The 12,732-nt window shown below is 38.1% G+C and overlaps 1 protein-coding gene across 1 annotated transcript; it reads left to right on the top strand.

Moving 5' to 3' along the window:
* The first annotated feature begins 3,587 nt into the window (after positions 1-3,587).
* Positions 3,588-12,497, top strand: LOC591987 (ileal sodium/bile acid cotransporter). The gene is made up of 5 exons (XM_030976664.1): positions 3,588-3,906; positions 5,637-5,984; positions 7,247-7,440; positions 8,026-8,230; positions 10,361-12,497. Exons 2-5 carry the CDS (start codon positions 5,649-5,651, stop codon positions 10,886-10,888), a joined length of 1,263 nt encoding a protein of 420 aa, XP_030832524.1. The 5' UTR covers positions 3,588-3,906; positions 5,637-5,648; the 3' UTR covers positions 10,889-12,497.
* Positions 12,498-12,732: the final 235 nt, after the last annotated feature.

Here is a 12,732-nt window from a genome sequence, read left to right as displayed (position 1 = left end):
ATGAAAACTCACATTCTCTCACTTCTATCTTTACTAATAGGTTGTTGTTGCTGTTGTTTATTAATGGGATCCAGAGGTCCGCCTTACTAGGGCCCTTGGATAGCCGATGTTAAGGTCGGTCCCCAGACGTAAATAATAATATCTGATTGATACACGTCTGTAAAAACCCAATTACACACACGTCGTGGGCGATAAAAACTCTAATCCATCCCTTGATATTTAAATTGCACTGCCCCTATTGTGCGCTTCACTTCACTGACTCTTGCTATACATTGTTACCTTTTTTCACTTCAGTGATCTCTGGGCAGCAGATAGACAGCAAGAAATTGGGTAAATAGGAGTGGAGTGCAATCGCGACTAAATACTAGCTATACTGGGTGGAGTTTCAACCCTTGAAATTTAAAATGCACTGCCCCATTGTGTGCTCCTTTCAAAGAGTCCCCCAAACCCTCAGATTGATATTCCATCTCATTCAGCAATAGCAGGACACGCTCTTAATAGCCTACTGGACACTACATTCAATGGGATGATGCCCACATCTAGATAAAAAGGAAAAATCCTTTAATGAATAGGGACTCTTGCTATACATCGTTATCTTTCTTTGCTCCATTGATCACGAGGCAGCAGACAGCAAGAAATTGGGTAAATAATAAAAGTCCACAGGAGTGGTTGTTAGAAGGAACCGCATAAAACTCACACTCTCTCCTAGGTACAATTTTAATCAATAAAAGATTGTCTTGGGAACCACTTGTATCTTTACTGATAAGGAAACCTTTTGCTGGGAGTCTATGAGGCGGAACCTTGCCTGTTCATTTCATTTTAGAAATAATCTCTCTCTCTCTCTCTCTCAACAACTTTATCGAATTTTTTTTCTTCGTATTGTTGTACTTTCGTCCGCAGTCTTCTGAAGGTACATGTCAAGCCAACTCATCAGAAATGTAATCTGTATGTGTAACTTTCAAGTTTCACACTTTTCCTCTTTCTTTCTTTCTCTCTCTCTCTCTCTCTCTCTCTCTCTCTCTCGTTTTCCTTCACCCTCTATCTTTTTCTCTTTGACAATATTTTCTCTTTTTGTTCTACATATTTCCTCCAGTCATTCTCTCTTTTTACCCATGTCCATTTTTTGTAAGCTGCGAAAAGAGGAGGGCCGCGGCTGATTCGCCGCCGCACCCCCCCCCCTCCCATCAGCCAGGGTGTTTTACGTTGATATATAGGCAATTTGCATAACATGCGAATTAGCAAATTTGTTGCAGACTCATTAATCAGAATATATAGCAATTTTTATTGTATTAGTATATATATTCTCTTTTTCCTATTCTCTTCCTTTTCTCAAATCCCTTCCGTCGCTCTCTCTTCCCCCTTTAATTTTTTTAGGCCGCCACAAAAAAGGGGGACCGTAGCTAATTTGGCCCTCACCAGGATCCTCCATTGTTTCTAAAGCTTAACAAATAAAACGGTAAAATAGTGAAAATGTTCACTTTTCATGAATTCTTACATTCCTTTTGATTTTTCTTTAAATTCTTTAAAAATTCCTTGACACTTTCGAAATTCTGCATTTTCCTAAAAATAAGGCAATTGGAGATTTTGTTCCGGGTGGTCCGGATTGGCATGATCTACGCACCGGCCGGATGTGAACCGCGGTCCAGACTTTGAGACGCCCTGCTTTATAAATTCATTATTGACACACATAATTGAAATAATGATGATGATAATAATCACCATATATAAGCTTGCGGGTGCACCATGTGAGAGAGAGAGAGAGAGGGAGGATTAAGGAGTCCTGAAAAGGTCTCTCGGTAATCTTTCTTGTAGTCACCATGATATTGAATTACAAATGTAATGTTATATTAATTTAACAAATTGTAAAATGTGAAAAAATGACAGGAAGAAAACGAATGGAAAAATACATGGAAAGAGACGAGAACATTACAAAGAGAGAAATCGTAATTATGTGTAAAAAGCTACGGTTCGTGTATCATCTTCATCTGATTTCAGTTTCATAGAAAGTACTGGCAGTAAAATTCTTTAAATGACTTGCATTTCAATCCGGATAGACAATTTTACGTATTTGGCATCATTAAAATGAAACTCACGTATTCTCGATATTTCCTGGTAGCTATACAGGAAAAGGGGAAGGGAGTGGACGCTTGAGAGAGAGGAGGGGGAGAAGAGGGAGAGAGAGAGAGAGAGAGAAAGGGGTGAAAGGGGAAGAGCTATAGGAGGAAAACGGGAGGAGGGTCGATGAAAAGGAGAAGAAGGAGGTGATGGGAGGAGAGAGAGAGAGAGAGATGAAGAGAGACAGAAACAAACCAAAGAGAGGAAAGAGGAGAGGAGCTAGAAGGTAGAGAGAGAGAGAGAGAGAGAGAGAGAGAGAGAGAGAGAGAGAGAGAGAGGGGGGGGGGGGGCTCGGAGGCGTGGCTTAAGAATTATAGAAACTCGTATTTGACGGTTAATGAGTTGCTGTCTGATAGAAGAAGGATGCTCCAGCTACCCAGGGAAATGTCAGTTTAACTGACATCTCCCTGAGCATGAGACCCCTCTCGATCCCGCGAGCTTCGTCTTCTCCTTTTTTCTGTTGGCAGTAATTTTATCAGAATTTATGTTTCACTTTCCGAAGTTTAATATATCGCTCCTTGAATGCAAAAAGTGGGAAACGAGTCATTGTAAGGGGAAATCTCCTAACCCGTTTGACGATCTTCCTGAACGGCAAGTGTGAAAGAGGAAATCATATGCGGATACGAAGTTTGACAAACCATGGGACGTAATGGAATTAATTATGATATCGAATGCCGTATAGAGATATCGGAGAGGTATACGGTGTCCGGGTGCAAATCGAATGGGGAGAAAAGAGAGAATAAAAGAAAGAGAGAGAGAGAGAGAGAGAGAGAGAGAAAATAATGAAAGAGGGGTAAGGACGTAAAAAGAATATGATAGAATTCCTACCTATAATTACCACCCCTTCTATCTGCGGCCTTGTTAATTCGCATTTCGGGGGGGGGGGGGCACAGGTTGGAGCAAATGAAATGGTGATGAACAAGAAGAAAAGGTCATTGGGGGGGGGGGGGGGACTTTGGAAGAGCAATGGACCAGAATGATATGACCCCTCCCGCATCCATTAACAGTTATTGTCGGCACTGTTGATTTGCGTTGCATTCAACCGAGACGGATGAAAATAATGAAATGCAAACAGATCGCATATGAGTAAACGTGTGAAAATGGGAAAGTGGGGGGGGGGGGATCATCATAATTATGTTTAAATTGCTCCCCTCTTCACCATCTTTGCCCTTTATTCCCTCAGTCTACGTGCATGCACCCCCTCCAGAGCGGACTAGCTGGGAAAGAAATTCTGTTTGGACTTTCGATGCGTTCGAATATCGAGCAGCCAGTGGGGGGAAACCCCTTGGTCATTTACCTCTCCCCCTCCCCCCACCCCCACCCAACCCAACCCAGCCCAACCCATTGTAGCTACGTCACTATATCGTGATCTGTCAACCATATTGCATGAGAGTATATGCCTAAACATGATAGGCCTATAGTGAGCATGTTCAGAGGGATACGATTCCAAAAAGGTAAAGCTAGACCCAACTTCCTGTTCTTGATCGTATCAATCACACCGACCCACGTATGTAACATATCCTCCCGGTATCCGGGTACCACGAAGTACTACTGCCCATTTGGCTTTCAAGAAACGTTGAAACTTTTCCCAGTAATGGTACGGGATTGCAGAGAATTTTTCGGTTAACGGTCATGACAACCATTAATTACCGACTTGGTTACCGGATCATAATTTTATTTTGTTACGTAGGGCAGTCAGGTTGAAACATTGCATTTAGAGGACGTTCTGGCTTAACCACCTTCATTGAAAGACGCAACTGAACACCAAGGAAGGATACACTAAGTGCCGTGGTATGTACTATAAAGTATACACTCTACTACTGTAATCATATGCTGGTTGTTATTTTGCTCTTGTCAAGTTATAATGCTGTTACTTAAGTTTAAAAAGTCCCAATAGAAGACGTTTTTTTAAAACTCGTTCAATGAATATAATGCATGAATGTAAGGATTAACGGAGGGTCTCTAATACCACTTTATAAAAAAGATACAGTTATGTACTAGATTCATATTTACAATATGTACTATGTAATTATGGTAATGAGAAACTACGAAATAATGAAAATATGGGTCCTTTTGGTAATCAGGAGCGGCCATACAACTTTTTTTTTTTTTTGGGGGGGGGGGGGGGCTTTGGTCGGAACATGGGGTTCTTGCATTTATTTTCATTTACAAATCAAGATTTTTTTTTTTTTTTTTTTTTTTTGGGGGGGGGGTTGACGTATTTTAAATATATATAATATTTTTGGGGAAGGGGGGCTTGAGCCCCTCTAGAACTACTAGTTGTCGTTCCTTACGGTCCCAGTGAGTGATATATAAAAACTACGGCTTACCGTTGAATTATACTTCATACCTTTACAAAGACCATAGTAAGTGTTTTGCCAATTCCTGAAATTATATGTTTAATCAAGCCGACTGAATAACACCTATAATTTTGTATTAGCTTTTGGCACTGGAAGATAATCTAGAAGATAATCGTGACCGTGACACGAAAGCCAATTTAAAAAAACAGATGAATGCTCTGTGGAGAATGCCCTACGTTAGATTTAGATATTAAAGGGCGATCCCACCTTTGTAATTAGTTTGTATGAAAGTAGAAAAACAAGATAAACAGAATAGCAAAAGTATATTATAAATCGGACAAATAGTAAGAAAGTTATGAATGTTTGATATAATTATGAGATCCTAAGTCTATGTGAATCTCAAATAACAGTCTGGTCAGTAAATTGTGACGTAGTCACGGATACCTCTCCTGTTTGTCCTGTAGAAAAATATGGTGTATGGTGATTTCAAGAGTGTATAACGTACATCACTCAGAGGAGGAAGTAGTTGGTACGTGCCACTGCTGTAAAGTCACCATTGTACTAATGCATTGGACATACAACTGCGTTCGTTCCCATAGCCTTTGTCAGTAGCCGTAAACATCCCTTTTGAGGAAGGAAATTGAGTAAATAGGACAACATCGGGTGGTGAAACTTTGCCAGATAGTAGCGTTGTACTCATAAGACACAAACTCATCTTGGTCGTGTTAAAATTCGTTAACAATGATAATAATAATAATTTTTGGATTATATAGCGCTTAACACGAAATACCGTCTCTAAGCGCTTGAAGGATAATTAATAATAGTCCAGTAATAGGACACTATTAATGAAAGTTATAGGTTGTGAAATTGCGAGAGTGAGATTGTATATTTGCGATTTTAAAATGTCCTTTTTTGATACATATCTAATGATGAAATACTGTTACCCCCGTAGTAATCATTCAGTTTCCGGGTACGCTTTTCCCACTCGCAAAATGTAAATAGGCCTAGTGTATATTCGAGCAAGAGGTGTTAAGTTGCCTGTTAAAATTTCGTCATTGAACTCCCGAGACATTTTCTGGAATCCTTTAATAGGTTACCTAATGTGAATTTGAAATCGAATTACACTTAAATGTAAAACCAAAAAGAAATATCTCAATAAAACATCAGATTCTTGAAGTTTGATGTTCCGTTCATGATGTTTACACTTTATACACCTAACAGAGACATACAAACATGGCAACAACAGTAGCAGCAATTGGCAACAGCCTGTCGAGCTCAGCTCCTGAAAATGTCACAATGACGTCACAATATGTATCATCACCGTCTACCTCTATATCCACGCCCACTTACGTTTCTAAAATCTTCAATTCGACGACGGCCGGTAATGACTTGACGATGTCGACCTTCTATATGATGACGACGTTGAATGACACCGACGACGACGTCGTCCCCGCAAATCCCCTGCACGACAGACTTAGATTGTTCAACAAGGTGTTATTGCCGGTTTTGATGGTGATCATTATGACGTCGATCGGATGCCTCGTCACCATCGCAGGACTCAAAGAAGCGGTAAGAAGCTGATCAGAAACCGATTTATTTATATGCTAAGAGATTTTTCTAGTTCGAGAAATATAAATAAGATAAATCACACTAAAACAAAAGCTAGCCTAATTCGACTTTGAAAGCTCATTAATATTGAGCTCTGCAGAGGATTGGACAAAATAGACCCACATTACATGCGATGTCGATATAGGATATAAAAAGGGGGGGGGGGGGGATAGGATATTCGATGTCGAGTTTTTTGATAGTGAGAACATTCATGACGATGTGAGCCAAGTATGTTATAATATCTCTATCTCTCTCTCTCTATATATATATATATCTCTGTCGTCTAGTTGTGTTGCATTGAAATCTTACAATATACAGTGCGTCCCTGCAGAAAAAACGAAACCGAGAATTATCGATGTTTTATCATAACTTAATCACAATTATAGTTGATAAATGACACAATCATATTTGTAAAGCTTAGATCCTCCTCTTTCAATTGATGCAACTCGTATGATGCATATTTCACGCATGAGTGATTGGAATTAATTTGGAGAGCGCGGAAACCAAAAAGTCATTTGGCGGACGGTATCTGAATTTCAAGGAGAAAAATCACATTTCTAGAGAGTTGAGTTTCTGCCCTTTCATATGACACCTCAATCAGGAAAAATGAGCAAGGAATAACAAAGTTCTGTTTGTTTAAAGTAGTGCTTGCATTTCCGTAATTTTCACTGGCTGCCTGCCGTAGCAACAAACGGAATTAACAAAAGACTTGACTCCGTTTCGTTGAAAATCAGCCGTATTTTATAGACGAAAGACTTCATGCATGGCTTTCTAAATAATTATGTGTCATTTATTAATTGTAAATGTGACTCTAAGTTATGAATAAACATCGATAATTCTCAGTTTCGTTTTTTCTGGTACGCACTGTATAGATGCGTAAAAAATGATTATCAAGTTTATTCTAATTCTGAAAATTCTTAAACTTCGACATCGGCGTAGCCAGAGAATTTGGCAAGCAGTGTAGATCGGGCGGGTCACGGGACAAGAACATCTTTCTTTGGAAGGAGGTGGGGGAGGAGAGACGACGTGTTTATATCCGATCGGTGGTCTAGAAAATCTAGAAAAATGGGGGCATTATGTTGCTCTCAGCTATCACTTGCTTGTGGCTACACCGTTAGTCTTCACTCTTAACAATGATAATTATGATAGTAGTTACAGCTGAAAAATATTACTTTTCCCTATGATCATAACTTTGATCTTTTTCCAATTTCTTCAAACTATAGATTCGTCGTCCCGTCGGCATAGCAATTGGTTTTGCTGGCCAGTTCGTTGTTCTGCCTCTCTTAGCATTTTGTATGGCCGTGGCACTCAAAATGGAACCAGCGCATGCTCTTGGCATGATGATGGTTGCTACGTCACCAGGGGGCGTGTCTTCCAGTCTCTTCGTCTATTGGATGAATGGAAACATTTGTCTTAGGTATGCTCACTTACTCCTGACTCTCGTAATTCAATTCAAATCGTTAGAAACGAATAAACCCTACACAAATAATTATGTACAAGAAACATGTAATATAAAATGAAATGCAGGTGTTCCAGAGCAAACCAAATCAATATATATTTTTTTTTTTTTTTTGGGGGGGGGGGGGGGGGCGGGGTTTCGTTCAGGGTTGTCTCCCGCCATTCTGTTGTGTTTCTTTGAATATGAACAAAAAAAGGAGGAAACCCGATAGACCACTTTGAATTTTACTGTGATGTTGTGTATTACCTTCAATATAAACATTCATTCACATGGAAATTTTAAATATTATGTTAAATTTCTTTAAAAATTAATGAGTCAGGTTTTTTTTTTTGCATCATCGTGAATCGTTCGAGTTTAAATTGAATGATAAAACCTAAGGCTTCGATAAAACAATCATTAATAACGCGATGACGATTATCGTTGGATTTCCTTCGTTATTCTACCAATCTAAACTATTATCATTGACTTTTTGGCGACGACTATATAACCATGCATAATTATTTCGTTCTTCTTCCTTCCATAAAAAAAAAATGCAAATCTCAGTCTCTGCATGAGCACGGTTGCTACGCTTGCTTCGGTGGGGATGATGCCTCTCAATCTCTTCATCTACACCAGGTATTGGGAAGCGGCTCAAATCAATATCCCCTATCTCGAGATAGCCACCGCCCTGGCCCTCATCCTTATCCCAGTCTTCATCGGTATCCTCATCCGACATAAGAAGGAGAAATGGACGCCTTATATCATCAAGGTACGCTGAATATTATAAAGTTGTCAAGTGTGACGTCATCAAAAAACTGTTTTGGAATTTCTCTATTTGAACTTCATTTTCCGAAAGAGCATAAAAAATAATGTCCACATGTGGAAAAATAATTAAATATGTTAAGTATTGGCTGATATATGACCATCCACTGAAGGCTTCAATAGGAAATCACTGTTATTTTGCTCTGGTTCGTAATGTTATGAACCAGAGCCAAATAACAGTGATTTCCTATTGAAATCTATTTATTCAGACGGTCATATCTCAGCCAATACTTAACATATTGAATTGGTTTTCGACGTTTGGACAAATTTTGATGTTCTTTTGGAAAATGAAGGTCAAATTGAGAAATTCTAAAAATAGATTTTTATGACATATCACAGCTTCGGTAGTCGATAGACCGCTTTACTAACATCTTCAAATTTATGGATATTTCTTTCCTGGGGGCCTTGTGACGAGGTATTCCATTAACCTGTTATTAATGAATGTATCACAATACTTGGAATCCAGTCTGCATACATTGTTTGTTGCTATGTGAGGCAAGTCCCTGACAAGCTTTTAGATTATCAAGTACAACCTTTCTTTCAACAGTATGTATAAGATGGTCTATCGAGTACCGAAGTGTGACGTTATATTGGCCAAGTTGTAAAGGTTGCTGTTTGCAAACAATGCTGTGCTTAACAATGGTGTGGTGATCACACCAGTCCCCAAATTTTCCCCCAAATTTTCCCTGTTCAGTCCGTTAATTGCTTGAATGATTTTGCGGTGAACTTCAAAATTATTTTGTTGGACAAAAAAAAAGACGAAAGACTTCATGCATGGCTGATCGTCAACGAACCGGAGTTGTTGTTTGTTCCTTACGGCAGGCAGCCAGTGAAAACAAATTCGTTTGATAAAATTATGGAAATTTTAAACAAACAGAATTTTGTTATTCCTGGTTCATTTTTCCTGTTTGAGGTGTCATATAAAAGGGCAGAGAATGAACTTTCAGGAAATGTGATTTTCTCTTTGAAATTCAGATACCAATCTGGTTCCCTTTCTTTAAATTGTTTTTAATCACTCATGCGTGAAATATGCATCATATGAGTTACATCAAATTAAAGGAGAGGATCTAAGCTTTACAAATATGTGTCATTTATTAATTATAATTGTGATTAAGTTATGATAAAACATCGATAACTGTCGGTTTCGTTTTTTTCTGGGACGTACTGTATATTACATGAATATGGTTGAATAATATAATATGAACCTTCACTGGGTGAGGATGTAGGTTGCGTCGGATTGTAGATTTCCAATTAAATTGGTTGCTCATAAAGTTGGAAAATAGGTTTCTTTCCTCTATACATTAAATGATTGTGACATTTTTTTAATAGAAAAAATATAGATGTTCTCAGAACATTATTGATCAAACTTTATTAATCAATAAAGTTTTGGAATAAATGAATGTTCTCTTTCACGAACAAATAAATTTCCTTTTGGTTTTTTTTGTCTTGTCTTGATTTATTTAGTATTTTTTCTGATTTTTGCTGTCGGTAAATTTGGAAATCGGGTTACATTTTCTTCTTCTTTTCTTGTCAGATAATTGTCGGTTAACTGGTCAACAAATTTAGTCTGATACCCCCCCCCCCATATTCAAATTGGCATAGCCACGCCCCTTTCAACAAGTATATTTTATCCAGTGAACAAATATAGCGACTCTAAATGAAAGAAAAGATGCGAAAGAAGAAGAAGAAAAAAGGATAAATTTGATGCATTCTTGACAGTTAAAAGTAAAATTTGCTAGTTGTGCTTTTATTCGGAAAGTCAACGAGGTATTGCTCATGATAAGTTTACTTTTGGCTAATGATGTTCATGGCTAAAATTTAAAAAAATGTTGATTGATTAATATCTTGTAGATCGGCAGATAAGGGTTAACGGAAACAGCGTCTGCTATTATTGAGTGGTGCATCAGAATTATGGTATTATATTATTTGATTTAAATTTTATTTTCATTGAAAAAGAAAGTTAGGACCTATCTTTCATGATTATACCAATTAAAATCAGAGAATGTGTTGACGATGTTTCAGAGATGAGAGGAAAACCATATCAATCATTTCTCTCATTCGTTCACTTTTAATATAGGCCGGCAGCATACTGGGTCTCATTGCCATCCTCATCAACATCATCGTCAACACGGTCATCAACAAAGCCATCTTCATGACATCGTGGTCGGTATGGTTCTCGGCCATCTGTCTTCCTTTCTTCAGCTTCGGTCTCGCGTACCTCATCGCCTGGATCCTTCGACAGGACCCCACCAACTGCCGGACCATCGCCGTCGAGACCAGCTCGCAGAACGTCGCCCTCACCCTCGCCATCATCGGCGTTTCCTTCGCCGATCAGGAGCTCGACGCCCTGGTCGTCTACCCGTCGCTCTACAGCATCTTCCTGACCATCGACGGGCTCCTCATGATACCCATGTATTGGGTCGGTGTTAGGTATGTTCTCCCCAAGTTAGGATGGGGAGAGGTCCATGAGAAAGATACAGAGAGCCCTGCAGACCCCGAAGGAGGACTGAAACCCGGCGAAGGAGGGCTGAAACTCATTATTCCAAAATACAAAAGAGAACAATCGAAAGACTCGAATGTGACAGTAATGACCCCGCTAAGCTAGGAAGCGAAGGTGTATTTTTTTTTAGATTGGCGACTAACGATAAATAGCGAACAATATGATTACGCGTTAATATATATATATCTTTTAACATTCCTATGTTTTTAATATTTCGATATCTTCGATATTTATTTCTTTCATTTGTATGAAAGCGCTCCTTTCATGTCGGTGTGTGATTCTTACTCTTATGTAATTTTGTATGAGTTAATTGTATATGCTGAAGAATTATTTAATCACCCGTGTTCTTTCTTCCAGCATTAAGAGGTAAAGAGCTTTTATGATTCGGTTTAAAACTATTTTTATAATCTTGAATAACTCTTTTGATTTCCAAAGATACCTCAAACACAAAATGTTAAGTTCAATACCAGTTATATTGTCTGTGATATCATCTTTGAAAAAGAGGGCCTAGCATCTATTTGCAAGATGCTAAAAGATTTTAGCTTCATTGGATAGAGCATTATACATTCCGCGCCAATGGTTTTGTCTCGAACCTCACCCGCAGGTTGGAAATCGCGTTAGAAGTCGACATTGCAATCCTTACTCGCATTGGCATTTCCATAATTATCTATGACCGAGAATTACGTACTAAACTATTAAACATTTAAACATTAATGTGCTACATTATACTACGAAATGAGTTGATATGACATCATGAACGTTAACACAATGGCACGTGTGACATTACGTTATTAAAATCGTCGAATAAGTACACACCACCTTTCCTGGTAAAAGTTTCAAGTATAATCTCTAGGTTTTATTTTTCTCTTTCTCCTTCAAATTTCATTTTTTTTAAACGAGATATTCGTACGAAATTATGTAGATATGTACATAATTTGCGGCAAAGTTTTGAACGATCTAAAGTTACTATATATTATTGTACAAATCATTGCCATATACTACATCTATTTTCACAAGGTATGTTTATTTTTCATTTTCTAATAAATTGCGAAGCGATCAAGTACAGTGATGTATGATTGTTGAATAAAATGTCCTCTATGAAATCAAGGTGGAAGTTTATAAGTTGTAACGTTGCTTCATTTTACCAACCATCTACATGTATGATGCTTTCAAAAAGTGTAAATTGAGTACGCCTTCTCTCAATTAAGTTTACCCATTTGTTTGGTCTTTCTATCTTTACTAAATGTTTCCCCCATCTATCCAATAGCTACCTCACTCGTTTCTATGTACTCAGATAGTATTTCCCGTTGTTAATTTAATATTCATTGCTCACTTCTCCCTATAAACGCTAGTTATCTTTCTCTTTCTATCCCCCTCCCCCATATTCCAGCTCCCCAAGTACCCCTTTCAATCCTTTTTATACTTTCTTCTCTCAACACTTCTCTCCTTTCTACTCCGTCTCCACCCCTCCCTCACCAACCTCTCTCCCACAATCAGGAGACAGACTTTTACACAAGCCCCGGCCTTCATGTCTTGTCTCCAAATACTTCCATTAATGTGCATGTTTATATTTTTCCATTGTTCTTTGTGTCGTCTGCTTATGTTATTCTCATGTTACATCTTGATATTATTTTGTGAATGTTCTACGTGTTTGTTTACCTTTGTAATATATTTAATGAAAGTATTGAATAAATTGAACTTGAACTTAAACATATTCTCTAGGTCTGTTAACTGTCTTCCTCTCTTTCTTTGTAATTTTCCAGCCTCCTTTCTCTATCTCTCGCTTTCTTTTTCTAAATGTAGCTCAATACCCAACTATTCAAAATTATTTTGTCAGTGCAAGACTTGATTCATCAGGAAATATAAAATGATTGTCTAACATACTTTTCATAAACTATATATTCATTAAAGTTTAACCACTAAGCAATCATGTTTCTTTCATTGATGTT

The sequence above is a fragment of the Strongylocentrotus purpuratus genome, unplaced genomic scaffold (genome assembly GCF_000002235.5).
Source record: "Strongylocentrotus purpuratus isolate Spur 01 unplaced genomic scaffold, Spur_5.0 spur5_scaffold_9, whole genome shotgun sequence".
Classification (NCBI taxonomy): Eukaryota; Metazoa; Echinodermata; class Echinoidea; order Camarodonta; family Strongylocentrotidae; genus Strongylocentrotus; species Strongylocentrotus purpuratus.
The sequence above is the reverse complement of the archived record's forward strand: the minus strand, read 5'-3'. Positions and strand labels throughout refer to the sequence as shown.